General features: G+C 35.2%; 1 protein-coding gene across 1 annotated transcript in view; it reads right to left on the reverse strand.

Annotated features, from left to right (window-relative positions):
- Positions 1-15,576, reverse strand: part of VPS13B (vacuolar protein sorting 13 homolog B) — a 714,200-nt gene that overhangs the window by 612,481 nt on the left and 86,143 nt on the right. The window contains exons 9-12 of the mRNA XM_082719962.1: positions 5,409-5,504; positions 4,816-4,938; positions 4,212-4,349; positions 3,205-3,292 (exon numbers count right to left, since the gene is read on the reverse strand). Of these exons, the coding sequence (XP_082576088.1) occupies positions 3,205-3,292; positions 4,212-4,349; positions 4,816-4,938; positions 5,409-5,504 (445 nt within the window). The remainder of the gene's footprint in view (positions 1-3,204; positions 3,293-4,211; positions 4,350-4,815; positions 4,939-5,408; positions 5,505-15,576) is intronic.

Consider the following 15,576-nt stretch of genomic DNA (forward strand, 5'->3'; position numbering starts at 1 on the left):
ATTTAGTCTTCTATATCACTAATTCTCTCTTCTGCCTCAGAATTGGAGTTCAAGCCTCCAATTTTTATTGCATCTCATTAAGAGCCTTTCTGATGTCAACTTGATAAGATTTTATTTCTTTATTTCTACCAAAAGGGATTCTCTAGTGTCTTCTATGCTTTTTTCAAGCCCAGCTAGTTATCTTTATCATTGTTATTCTGAACTCTAGTTCCAACATCTTGCTTATATCTATATTGATTAGGTCCCTGGTAGTCAGTGCTCCCTCTTGTCCTCTTTTCGGAGGTGGTTTTTCCATCTTGTCATTCTTGCAGAAAGTATTTGCTTTTCTATTTGTAGAGGTGCAGCTATTCTTTTCTTAGATCTCCAATTATGTTTGCAGGGGTTCAGAATGATTTCAAAGCTATCTAAACTGAACTCCTAGGACCAGACAAAACTACAGTCTCCTACTCCTCCATCACCTTGGACTCCTGGACTCCTCAGCTTGGTAATTTCTAATTCTTAAGCCACTTTATTTATTCAAACAGAAATAGGCAAGTAAGGCTTCCCAGCACTTAATACCTTTAGAATCTATGAAGGCCCATTTAAACACAAAAGTTCTGTATCTACACTTTTTTAAAGAATTTATTTATTTAGGGCGCCTGGGTGGCTCAGTGGTTAAGCCGCTGCCTTCGGCTCAGGTCATGATCTCAGGGTCCTGGGATCGAGTCCCGCATTGGGCTCTCTGCTCAGCAGGGAACCTGCTTCCCTCTCTCTCTCTGCCTGCCTCTCCGACTACTTGTGATCTCTCTCTGTCAAATAAATAAATAAAATCTTTAAAAAAAAAAAAAAAAGAATTTATTTATTTATTTGAGACACAGAGAGAGCATAAGCAGGGAGGAAAATCAGAAAGAGAGGGAGCAACAGACTCCCTGCTGAGCAGGGAGCCTGATGCAGGGCTCGATCCTAGGACCCTGAGATCATGACCTAACCCAAAGGCAGATGCTTAACCAACTGAGCCACCTAGGTGCCCCTGTATCCACACTTACTAATAACTTTTTTAAAAGTTGTTTTTCAAAATTACTTTTCTATAATTTCAAACAAAGGACTGCAGTTTAATCTTTAGTCTCAGGACCACAGACAAAAAATAATTTAAATTTATTACACACAGGTATTTCCATTATAATTCTGTTATTCCATATATAAACATATAGAGATTTCCAATTTGTATGTTATACTCTAATAGTTGTTGGAAAAAAGTTAAGGGCTAAAATATTTGTAACACTGTATCCTATTCTTGGAAATGAAAAATATGAAAAATTTAAAAGTTAACCAATTACCAGTTTCTCACACTGAACATACATAAGCAAATATAAACTATGCTCTATCTTTTAGAAAGTGTAGTAGCAACACATGCACATAATAAATTTTTAGTGCTTTTTTCCTTCCCCTGAAGGACAACTACTTGATATTCCACCTCCTCACAAGATCTGGAATCCATAACACATGCAGAAGACTTCACACTGAACCAGAAGAAACCTACCATCCTGTATTTGGTAACTATGACACTATAACAATTTGTGAAGTTCTTAGTTGCCCTTTCCTATATATAATTGGTTACTGAATATCTCTACCTCAATGTCCATAGGTACCTCCAAACACATCTTTTCCTCCAAAAATCCTACTTGTATCTATCTTCCTTAGTGGTTATCACTATCCTCCAAGTAACTCAAGACCAAAATATGGTACACAATTTAAACATTATTTTTAAATAAAGCAATGCAAAGTCAGTGAGTGAGTGTTTGAAGCACAGAATTAAACTAATCTGAAAGCATGGGGAGACAGACGCCAGTAAAAAGCTATTAAAATGTAGAGAGAACAACAGATCAGAAGAGAGTAGTAACAGTGGAGTTTATGAGAAGTCACTGACCATCTGTAGATGAAATGTGACAATAATGTGTTGATGGACCAGAAGCTAGGAGAGAAGTGTGTCACAATGATTCCTAGGCTTCTAGCTTGAGCAACCAGAATACAGAAGAACAATTTTCCAAGACAAGAATATTGAAACTAAGGGAAAAGCAGAAGGCAGTGGGCAGTCATAAGGATTTTAATATTTCTATTTGAACACATTCAGTTTTGAAATATCTGTGAGATACATAAAGAAGTAAAAATACCATATATGTAATGGATATTTAATTCTAAATGAAGGAAATCTGGACTAAAATTATAAATATATGCATCAACAACATATTAAAGGTACCTAATCAATGGAAAAGAATGAGAGAACCTCAGCAAAGAGTTTAGGGAAAGAAGTAAACCCAAGGTTTGATCAATGAGATACCAACATTTAGAAATCTATTACAAAAGGAGGAAACAGAAAGTTACTGCTCTTTCCTTCTGTTTTCATCTAACAAAACTTAATGATTTCTCATGATCAACTCCTTTGTGAAGTCTTTAACCCAATCCATAAAAGTAGTCACTTTCTGACCTAGACCTCTCTTAACTCTCCACTTTAATTATTGTTCTTAATGTGCTATATTATAATCATTTACTTAAGTGAATAAACACTACCTATTAGTCTCCTAAAAAATGCTTTGGTCTTCTTAGCATTCACTATATCAAACTCATCATCTAACACATAAAAATCATTAATATATGAAAAATTAACAAAAAAGGATAAACCTATTTTCATAAGGTTCCAATATGAAAAAAGATGAGAATAAGCACAACAGAGTATACTGATGAACATGTAAAGAATCAATAAAATTTTTAAAAACATATGATTGCTTATAAAACATATAAGACAATATTCATAATCTTCAAAAGAATTTATTTCCACTATTCTGCTTGAAACAACAGTTTTTTTAAATAAAAAGATCTACATAAACTTTGAAATGTATTTAATACAGAAAAGGAAATGTTTATGCTTTTTGACAACTTAATGAAACATGAAATCCCATGTATCAAAATTTTAATATTTGGCACATAACAGAACTAAATCTGGTTGGTTATATAAAATGTCTTCTCAGTCAACTACACAAAGAAAGGACTAAGAATCTAAGTGTCTAAGAAAATTATAACATGCTATTATAATTACACCATTCTCCAAAGTAACAGAAGGTAAAGCTGATGTAACAGATTACAGCTCGTCGAGGACCAACTGAGCCTGAACAGTCTTTTGTTTCTGTTGTTCAAGGAAAAGCAAACATAAAGGAAAGAAACTAGTACCTTTGCCACTGATGTTCTCCATTGTATACAGGTAATCCATGTAAAAAGCCCCAAACCTTTGCATTCCAGCTATCTCAGTGTATATCTCCTGCGGGCACAAAGGAAAACAAACAGAACACACATTGTATCAAAGAGACTGAGTTTAAAACCTGGTAAGTCAAGAATCAAACATACAACTTTATATAGAACTCAAATATCAACTCAAAGGATTACCAAAATAAAAGAACAGATGCTATCCAAAGAATTCATTTCTAAGAAAGTTAATGTTAACTCTACTAAAGACAACACAAGAAAGCATCCATAATTCTACTAGAGATTTTGACCACTTTATCAGTAATGTCTGGTTAATGAATACCTATAATGGAATAGGATAGTACAACCATGACCATCACAAAACTGTCCAATACTCTCTAATACATTTAAACCTTACATATTCCAGTATGCTTATATGAAACTCAAATACTAAAGATATACCTAAAATATTTAAAATATATGGAAATATGCAAATTAAAATTAAATTCTTTACAAAAGTAAATGTAGTAAAAAGCATTAAAATATGTATTATTTATTCTTTTATACTAATCTTCAGGTAACCTTTTCTGAATTTCTAAATTTAGTCCCTAAAAGTACATTAATTTTACATGTAAAATTCAAATAACAGTAAGACACATACATAATAAAATGTGAAATTCATCTCTTCCCATTAATGCCAAATCCCAAAGTAACTGCAATTAAAAGATCATTCTACAAGTTTCCCCCATGACTATTTTGACAGTTGGGAACGAATAAATAAACTAACTGACTACACAGTATCCAGAAGTAGAGAGCTTTGTGTACAAATCAAACTTCTCTAGATGTAGAAGCAGGACAAAAATATTCTAAATGCTTCAATAAACAACTAGCATTCAAATGTGTTATTTGAGAAGAAAAATAGCAATTACAAGTATTCACACAAAATGTCCAACTAAACACAGCCTAGAAATTGGCTCAAATATATATTCTCTGACCTTATGATGAGCTGCATCCAAGATAAATTCAGCACGAGTACCATTATTTTCTGGGCTTCGGTAATCAAACAATGAATTTGTAAGATATGTCAACCCTTTCATACTCAAATTTTCACCACAAATAAAGAAACAGGCTTCCTGAAAATAAATGCAAAATTTTTGAACAGAAGGAAAAATCATTTAACTGTTAAAGAAAATAAAACCTTGGTTTTATAAAACCCATTCAGTAGTCAATAGAAATCACTACAACTTTAAATCCTGTAAAAAGCCAAGGAATGCTGTCTCCATTTTCACTGCCTATCTTGGCAAAGAACATTTTAACAAACTAAAAAGGAACTCCAAGCAGCTGCCATAAACAAGAAAGAAGAAACATTTATGAATTGGAAAGTATTTGGAACTACTGTCCAGGTGTTAAGTGCTACCAACTTTCTAAATTCCCCTGAGCTCTGTAATTTCTTACAGGGGAAAACAGTAAAGTTCCTCTCTTAAGCCAAAGATATATGCAGTCTAACAGATTTTTTGGTATGGTTAAACACTTCAATAAGCACTTCATTATCCTTGTATTCTATCCAAAAAAGGGGGAAAGGGGGTGAATTTGACTTACAGCTTCACTTCTATTCATATTCTCTTCAAAATCTTTAACACCCATAATTCCTTTAAGGCACAAGGCTCTGCAACCTACAAAACCAATCTGGCAATCAAAGAAAGGCTCTCCCATCATAAGGGCCTGTAAGAGGGAAAGAAACATTAGAACTTAAGAATCTGAATTTCATAAAAATGTTAAAGGGTCAAAAAAGTTACAGGCTTTCCTTGTAGAATTACTGAATTAGTAGAAACTTCTTTAGGATTATAGACATTCCAAATTTATTCTCCTCAGATCATAAACTCTACTAAATTAAGAAACATCTTACTTATCTCTGTACCCTCAATGACTGGAACCTTATGAACATTAATCCACACATACATATGAGCTCACACAAGTTAAATGTAAAAATGAAAGAATTCATGTTGCATGTTATAGTAGAATCTGTTAAAGTAATAATTATTTCAACCCAATACTACTGATGCCTAAAATAGAAAAAAATGTGAATATATTTTAAAACACACAACTATGATAAAAGCCTGCATTTATTAAATATTAACATAAGGACCATTCAAAAAAGTTTTAAATATATATGTTCAATATTGAAAGATTACCTCAACTGTAGTTCCTTCTTGTTCCCAACACAATACTTCTCTGGATTTTACTTTCTGAGGGCTATAATAACTACTCTCAGCTTGCATTTCAGTGAGCTAAAAAAAAAAATAAAGGAATATTAAATAAGTGAAATTAGTATTAGATAGCAATAAACTGTCATTACTGTGATGAATTGATGGAAACAGGGCCAATTTTAAGATTCAGGAAATTTAATTATTAAGCAGGAAAACAGGTGCAACAAAAACAGCTGTAACAGATTATCCATGGTATAAAGGTTGAATATTCTAGTATAAGTTCAAATAGAGAATTTAAATACCATCGTATTTTTATTTAACATCTTTATATCACATCAATATTGCTTAAAAAGGTAAAAGCTATGTAGCTATAACAGTCTCATATATTCATATATTTTGCCAAAACTCATATAGTCCTGCCAAAAATTTACATATGTTTTAACCTCTATTCATTTTATATACCATACAAATTCAACCAGTTAGTTCAATCATTTCCAAAATTTCTCCCAAATTTTTCATCAGAAAGAAAACTAAGACAAAACAAAACAAAACACAACACAACACCCACAAATAAATTTAACAAAACTTCATCTAGCTCTATGAGGGAAGTAGGTTCATGGTTTTTACTCTCAAAGTATGTGTCTCACTGTGAAGTGTGTAAACCTGGCGATTCACAGACCTGTACCCCTGGGGATAAAAATACATTTTATATTTATAAAAAAAATTTTAAAAATAGGTGGAAAAAAAAAGTATGTGTCTCAGACTCATTTGATCATGCAAATACTTAATGAGTGAGAGCTACATAACAAGTACTAATCTAGATACTGCAAAAACAACAACCACAACAACACCCCTTGCACTCCTCAAGCTTACAACACATTACTTGTATGTATCTAGATAAAATTAGATAAATTATTTTTTAAGACATACTTTTCTAGATGCAATGTGGTATCCTGATTTGGATCATATTAGGGAAAACAACATTATGAAATTCAGTTAAAATCTGGAATTTAACAAAAATGCACCGGTGTTGACTTCCTAGTTTTGATACATGTACTATGATAGTATAAGATGTTAACAACGGAGAAACTGAGTAAGGAATCTATGTGAACTCCCTATACGTTGCAAGTTTTCTGTAAACCTAAAACTGATCCAAAGTATTTATTTTTTCAAAGGTATTCTGCCCATGTTTACTAATGAGACCCTTCCTTACTCTTGTGAAATGGATATATTATTCAAACATTAATGCAAAGTAAAAAATCACATTAAAAAAAGAAACAGTATTTAACTTAAGTCAAATAGAACTTATTAAACCAAAAAGTTTTAATTTTAAGCATGATAACTTATTTATGCTTAAAATCAACTAATTATTTTTATTTTTTGTAACAAAAAGTTTATATACAAGCCCTTATTTTTTAGATGCTTCTAGAACTGGTATACACAATGTTGTTATTTTAAAATACAATTCTATAAAATGCTAAAGTAAAATTCAGTATTTTAAACTTGATCACCCTTCAGCTGTCTACAATTATTGTACAGAAAAAGCAATTAATTGATTAAAAGGACTCAAACATTACAAGAACAATCTTCAACATGATTTTTTAAATGCTACATTTAATTTGGCATGATTTTTGTTGGATTGATATCAACTGTTCAGAATGCTAATGTTAGAAACATGACCTTATTTTCTGACCAAAATATGAACCACAAATTAATTCCATACATTCTTTGAATCCAAGCTGAACAATGAATTCTAATGTTTTCCTCCTAAATCTCAACATATTTCACTTAGAAAACTTTAGAAACATAAATGTTCTAAATTTTTAAAAGATGTATTAACTAATGACAAGTACTGCTCTAAAAGTCTATAAAAGTTTTATGTATAAATACAAACTATTCTGAATCAGTTTAATACAATTCTCATCAATGAGCAGATATATACCAGAATAATTTCAAACTGAACGAAAAAATGCAAAAATCACCAGAAAAGACAGAACTTTACTAACAATCCTTAAATTCCCTCACAAAATTAGATTAAAAATAACTTCTTTTGGGTCAACTAAAACTGGCAATATACCATATGATTTAACTCTTATGTGGAATCTACAAAACAAATGAAAAAAAAACAACAAAAAAGAATCATCAGACCAATAAATACAGACAACAAACTGATGGTTGTAAGAGGGGAAGAGTGTAGAGTGACAGGCAAAATGGATGAATAAGTAAAGGATATACTGGCTTCCATTATGGAATGAACAAGTCGTGGGAATATAAAAGGCACAGACAGCATAAGGAATATAGTCAATGGCATTATAATAGTGTTGTATGGTGTCAGACGGTAACTACACTTGTGGTTAGCATACCATAAGGTATAGAACTATTGAATCACTATGTTGTACAGCTGAAACTAATGTAACATTGTATATCAACTAAACTCAAAAAAAAATTACACCAAGAAAACTTGTAAGTAAAATTTAAGTTCTCAACAAAATGTTAATTCACACTGCTGTTACTAAGATGTTTCTATCTTTTAGAACTGAAATTTGAATATACTCCTAATTAATGCAATTAAAATCATTATGGCCAAAGACATCTATTAAATGCGGAGATAATATCATGAAAAAAAATTTGTTAACACATTTAAGAAATAAAATTAACAATACATGTAATATTAGTTGGCAATGGTTGGCTATGTGTGTGTGTGTGTGTGTGTGTGTGTATACACACACATATACACACATTTTTTTTTTAAACATTTGAGAGAGAGGACGGAGTCAAGATGGCGGAGAAGTAGTGGGCTGAGACTACTTCAGGTAGTAGGAGATCAACTAGATAGCTTATCTAAGGATTGCAAACATCCACAAATCCAACGGGAGAGCGAAGAGAAGAACAGCAATTCTAGAAATAGAAAATCAACCACTTTCTGAAAGGTAGGACTGGTAGAGAAGTGAATCCAAACTGACAGGAAGATAGACCGCAGGGTGTAGGGCCGGCTCCCGGCAAGCAATGGAGCAACGGAGCACAAATCAGGACTTTTAAAAGGCTGTTCCACTGAGGGACATCGCTCCAGAGGCTAAACTGGGGTGAAGCCCTCGTGGGGTCAGCCTGTCCTCAGGTCCCGCAGGGTCACAGAAAGATCGGGGGTGTCTGAGTGTCGCAAAGCTTGCAGGTATTAGAACGGGGAAGCCGGCTACAGAGACAGAGCCAAGGAGTGAGCTCTCAGCTCGGGGTTACCTTGAACCGGTCACAGGCTCAGTGAGTTCAGAGCGCGGCCGGAGGCCAGGGAGAAAGGAGTAATTGGGTGCTATTCTCTGAGGGCGTACTGAGGAGTGGGGCCCCGAGCTCTCAGCTCCTCTGTGCAGAGACCGGGAAGCCACATTTTCAATCCCGTTCTCCAGAACTCTATAGAAAGCGCTCAGGGGACAAAAGCTCCTGAAAGCAAATCGGAGTGGATTACTCAGCCCAGCCTCTGGTAAGGGCAGTGCAATTCCACGTGGGGCAAAGACACTTAGAATCACTACAACAGGCCCCTCCCCCAGATGATCAGCAGGAAATCAAGCCAGGACCAAGTTCACCTACCAAGGAGTGCGATTTCAATACCAAGGAGAGCAGTGAAATTCCTGAGGATGAGAAAGCAAAGCACGGAAATCATGGCTTTCTCCCCATGATTCTTTGTCTTGCAGTGAATTTTTTCTTTTTTTCTTTTTCAATTTTTTCAATTTTCTTTTTCAATTTTTTTTTCTTCTGCTGCTAAATTTTTTTTAACTTTTACCCTTTTCTTTTTTAATGTCTTTTAACTAGTTTATCTAATATATATATTTTTTTTCTTTTTTATATTTTTTTCTTTATTCATTTTCTTTTTTTAATTGTTTCTTTTTTTTCGTTCTAAACCTCTTTTTATCCCCTTTCTCCCCCGCACAATTTAGGATCCCCTCTGATTTGGTAAAAGCGTATTTTCCTGGGGTCTTTGCCACCTTTTTAGTATTTTACTTGCTCCTTCATATACTCTTATCTGGACAACATGACAAAACGGAAAAATTCACCACAAAAAAAAAGAACAAGAGGCAGTACCAAAGGCTAGGGACCTAATCAAGACAGACATTGGAAATATGTCAGATCTAGAGTTCAGAATGACGATTCTCAAGGTTCTAGACGGGCTGGAAAAAGGCATGTTAGATATTAGAGAAACCCTCTCGGGAGATATAAAAGCCCTTTCTGGAGAAATAAAAGAACTAAAATCTAACCAAGTTAAAATCAAAAAAGCTATTAATGAGGTGCAATCAAAAATGGAGGCTCTCACTGCTAGGATAAATGAGGCAAAAGAAAGAATTAGTGATATAAAACACCATATGACAGAGAATAAAGAAGCTGAGCAAAAGAGGGACAAACACCTACTGGAACACGAGGGGAGAATTCGAGAGATAAGTGACACCGTAAGACGAAACAACATTAGAATAATTGGGATTCCAGAAGAAGAAGAAAGAGGGGAGCAGAAGGTATATTGGAGAGAATTATTGGAGAGAATTTCCATTTTGTGGCAAAAGGAACAAGAATCAAAATCCAGGAGGTACAGAGAAGCCCCCTCAAAATCAACAAGAATAGGTCCACCCCCCCCGTCATTTAATAGTAAAATTTGCAAGGCTTTCTGACAAAGAGAAAATCCTGAAAGCAGCCCAGGAAAAGAAGTCTGTAACATACAATACTAAAAATATTAGATTGGCAGCAGACTTATCCATAGAGACCTGGCAGGCCAGAAAGAACTGGTATGATATATTCAGAGCACTAAACGAGAAAAACATGCAGCCAAGAATACTATAACCAGCTAGGCTGTCACTGAAAATAGAAGGAGAGATAAAAAGCTTCCAGGACAAACAAAAAATTGAAAATTTGCAAACACCAAACCAGCTCTACAGGAAATATTGAAAGGGGTCCTCTAAGCAGAGAGAGAGCCTAAAAGTAGTAGATCAGAAAGGAAAAGAGACAATATAAAGTAACAGTCACCTTACAGGCAATACAATGGCACTAAATTCATATCTCTCATATCTCTCATATCTCTCATTTAGCCCTGAATGTTAAAGGGCTAAATGCCTCAATCAAAAGATATAGGGTATCAGAATGGATAAAAAAATAAAACCCATCTTATGTTGCCTACAAGAAACTCATTTTAGACCCGAAGACATCTCCAGATTTAAAGTGAGGGGGTAGAAAACAATTTACCAAGCTAATGGACATCAGAAGAAAGCAGGAGTGGCCATCCTTATATCAGATCAATTAGATTTTAAGCCAAAGACTATAATAAAAGATGAGGAAGGACATTATATCATACTCAAAGGATCTGTCCAACAAGAATATCTAACAATTTTAAATATCTATGCCCCCAACGTGGGAGGAGCCAACTAATAAACCAATTAATAAAAAAATCAAAGAAACACATCAACAATAATACAATAATAGTAGGAGACTTTAAAACTCCCCACACTGAAGTGGACAGATCATCCAAGCGAAAGATCAAGAAGGAAATAAAGGCCTTAAATGACACCCTGGACCAGATGGACATCACAGATATATTCAGAACATTTCATCCCAAAGCAACAGAATACACATTCTTCTCTAGTGCACATGGAACATTCTCCAGAATAGATCACATCCTTGGTCCTAAATCAGGTCTCATCTGGTATCAAAAGATTGGGACCATTCCCTGCATACTTTCAGATCACAATGCTCTGAAGCTAGAACTCAATCACAAGAGGAAATTTGAAAAGAACCCAAATACCTGGAGACTAAACAGCACCCTTCTAAAGAATGAAAGGGTCAACCAGGAAATTAAAGAAGAAAAACTGAAATCTTTTCCGCTAAGGTCAGGAACACGGCAGGGATGTCCATCATCACCACTGCTATTCAACACAGTACTAGAAGTCCTGGCCTCAGCAATCAGACAACAAAAGGAAATTAAAGGCATTTAATGTGAAGACAAACTATCACTCTTTGCAGATAATATGATACTATATGTGGAACACCCAAATCTTCTAGAACTTGTACAGGAATTTAGTAGTGAGGATATAAAATCAATGCACAGAAATCAGTTGCATTTCTCTACATCACCAAGAAGACAGAAAAAAGAGAAATTAGGGATATAATCCCATTTACAATTGCACCCAAAACCATAAGATACCTAGGAATAAACCTAACCAAAGAGGCAAAGAATCTACACTCAGAAAACTATAAAATACTCATGAAAGAAATTAAGGAAGACACAAAGAAATGGAAAAATGTTCCAAGTTCCTAGATTAGAAGAACAAATATTGTGAAAATGTCTATGCTACCTAAAGCAATCTACACATTTAATGCAATCCCTATAAAAATCCCACCCATTTTTTTCAAAGAAATGGAACAAATAATCCTAAAATTTGTATGGAACCAGAAAAGACCTTGACTAGCCAAAGGAATATTGAAAAAGAAAGCCAAAGTTGGTGGCATCACAATTCCGGACTTCAAGCTCTATTACAAAGCTGTCATCATCAAGACAGCATGGTACTGGCACAAAAACAGACACATAGACCAATGGAACAGAATAGAGAGCCCAGAAATAGACCCTCAACTCTATGGTCAACTTATCTTCGACAAAGCAGGAAAGAATGTCCAATGGAAAAAAGACAGCCTCTTCAATAAATGGTGTTGGGAAAATTGGACAGCCACATGCAGAAAAATGAAATTGGACCATTTCCTTGCACCACACATGAAAATAGACTCAAAATGGATGAAGGGCCTCAATGTGTAAAAGGAAAATGTCAAAATTCTTTTTGTTTAAAGATTTTATTTATTCATTTGACAGACAGAAATCACAAGTAGGCAGAGAGGCAGGCAGAGAGAGAGGGAAGCAAGCTCCCCGCTGAGCAGAGAGCCTGATGCGGGGCTCGATCCCAGGACCCTGAGATCATGACCTGAGCCGAAGCAAAGGCTTCAACCTGCTGAGCCACCCAGGTGCCCCAAAACATCAAAATTCTTGAGGAGAACACAGGCAGCAACCTCTCTGACCTCAGCCACAGCAACATCTTCCTAGGAACATCGCCAAAGGCAAGGGAAGCAAGGGCAAAAATAAACTATTGGGATTTCATCAAGATCAAAAGCTTTTGCACAGCAAAGGAAACAGTTAACAAAACCAAAACACAACTGACAGAATGGGAGAAGATATTTGCAAACAACATATCAGATAAAGATATCTAAAATCTATAAAGAACTTATCAAGCTCAACACCAAAAGAACAACTAATCCAATCAAGAAATGGGCAGAAGGGGACGCCTGGGTGGCTCAGTTGGTTAAGCAGCTGCCTTCAGCTCAGGTCATGATCCCAGCGTCCTGGGATTGAGTCCCACATCGGGCTCCTTGTTCAGCGGGGAGCCTGCTTCTTCCTCTGACTCTTCCTTCCACTCTGTCTGCCTGTGCTCGCTCTCACTCACTCTCTCTCTGACAAATAAATAAATAAAATCTTTAAAAAAAAAAAAAAAAAGCCTAATGCTTTAAAAAAAAAAAAAAAAGAAATGGGCAGAGGACATGAACAGACATTTCTGCAATGAAGACATCCAGATGGCCAACAGACACCTGAAAAAGTGCTCCGTATCACTCGGCATCAGGGAAATACAAATCAAAACCACAATGAGATATCACCTCACACCAGTCAGAATGGCTAAAATTAACAAGTCAGGAAATGACAGATGCTGGCAAGGATGTGGAGAAAGGGGAACCCTCCTCCACTGTTGGTGGGAATGCAAGCTGGTGCAGCCACTCTGGAAAACAGCATGGAGGCTCCTCAAAATGTTGAAAATAGAACTGCCCTATGACCCAGCAATTGCACTATTGGGTATTTACCCTAAAGATACAAACGTAGTGATCCAAAGGGGTACGTGCACCCAAACGTTTATAGCAGCAATGTCCACAATAGCCAAACTATGGAAAGAACCTAGATGTCCATCAATAGATGAATGGATAAACAAGATGTGGTATATATACACAATGGAATACTATGCAGCCATCAAAAGAAATGAAATCTTGCCATTTGCGCCAATGTGGATGGAATTAGAGGGTATCATGCTTAGCGAAATAAGTCAATAGGAGAAAGACAACTATCATATGATCTCCCTGATATGAGGAAGTAGAGATGCAACATGGGGGGTTAAGGGGGTAGGAGAAGAATCAATGAAAAAAGATGGGATTGGGAGGGAGACAAACCATAAGTGACTCTTAATCTCACAAAACAAACTGAGGGTTGCAGGGGGTCGGAGGGTTGGGAGAGGGGAATGGGGATATGGTCATTGGGGAGGGTGTGTGTTATGGTGAGTGCTGTGAAGTGTGTAAACCTGGCGATTCACAGATCTGTACCCCTGGGGATAAAAATATATGTTTATAAAAAATGAATAAATTTTAAAAATTTTAAAAATAAAAATAAAAAATAAAAAGATTTGAGAGAGAGAGAGAGACAGCACAAGTGGGAGGGATCAAGGGAGGGGGAGAGAGAATCTCAAGCAGACTCCGACACTGAGTGTGGAACTTAATACAGGGCTCCATCCCAAGACCCTGATATCATGACCTGAACCAAAACCAAAAGTGAGATGCTCAACCAACCTCGACATCCAGACACCCCAGTTTTTCTATTATATATATTATATTAGGAATATATAAGATATTGAATTATATCTTATTCATTTATTGGACAGACAGAGATCACAAGTAGGCAGAGAGACCCATAGAGAAAGAGGAAGGGAAGCAGGCTCTATGCTGAGCAGAGAGCCCAATGCAGGCCTCAATCCCAGGACCCTGGGATCATGACCTGAGCTGAAGGCAGAGGTTTTACCCCACTGAATCACCCAGGCTCCCCTCTATTATATATTTTAAAGATTTGTTTTATTTTTAATTTTACAGACTAATAATTCTTTTCACCAAAGCTAGATCCATGAATTTCAATTATGAAATTTATAATAAAAAATAATTGGTTCCATAGAAAAATTCAGAAATGTAAAATAGCACAGCTAATGAATTTTTATCATTTTTGCTCCAACTTTATTACCAAAAAAATCTTCTAAATCAGTCAAGCTCAACTTTTGCTAAAACTCATTTTCTATATCTTTCAGGGTTCCTCATATTAGGAAATACTTGATTTTAATTAGAAAAGTCTTTAAAGACTATTTACTTAATTTAAAATATTTTTAATCTATTGTCTAGTGTAGTTATAAATTGTCTAGTGTAGTAATAAATTGTAAACCTTTACCACTGATTTAAAAAGTTTACTTCAAGTAGTTAAACAATCCAAGCCAAATTAAAAACACCATGAGAGCAAAAACCCGATTTTTTCTTTCCTGTGCTACATGCTACATTTCCAGTACCTAACAAGTTACCTGGAATAATACCTAGAATATTACTTCACAGGCTGGACCCAGGAGTTTATCTCCTTCAGAAAAATGGTTCTATAATAATCCAACAAAGACAAATAAAATGGAAGAAATAAATTCCTAAAGAGGATCCCAAAATTTTGGAAGACGGCAAGCAGATGAGGAGATAGGCAGAAGGATGGAAGATTTATTTGCTGAATATATACTGGCAATTGCCTAGAGTTGGAGATACAAGTAGTCTTTAAAAATTACCACCGACTAAGTTTGGTGTACTATCAAAAAAGAATACCAACAATTTTCTGAAAAGGTTATCATTATTATTCTTTCATCCACTAATGGACATTTGAGTTGTTGTTGTTCTGGTTTGTTTTTTTTTTTTTTTTAAAGAGTTTTTGTTTGTGTAATTAAGCTCTACACCCAATGTGGAGCTCAAGAGTCAAGAGTCCCATGCTCTACCAACTGAGCCAGCCAGTGCCCCAAGCTGTTTCAATTCTTTGGCCATCGTAAATATGAATATTTTTGTTCATATTTATTTCATATTTTGTTCATATCACATATGTTCATTTTATGAACATTCGTGTACAACTATTTGAGTGAAGTTTAATTGTTTTGGGTATGCACCTACAAGTGGAACTGCTGGGTCATATGATTTTAAGTTTAATGTTTTGAGGAACCACCAAACTGTTTTTCAGAGTGACTGCACCATTTTAAATTTCTACCAGGTTCCCATTTGCTTTTAACCAACTCCACCTAAGATCCCACCACTGTCA

Source organism: Mustela nivalis (genome assembly GCF_964662115.1).
Source record: "Mustela nivalis genome assembly, chromosome: 2".
NCBI classification, from domain to species: domain Eukaryota; kingdom Metazoa; phylum Chordata; class Mammalia; order Carnivora; family Mustelidae; genus Mustela; species Mustela nivalis.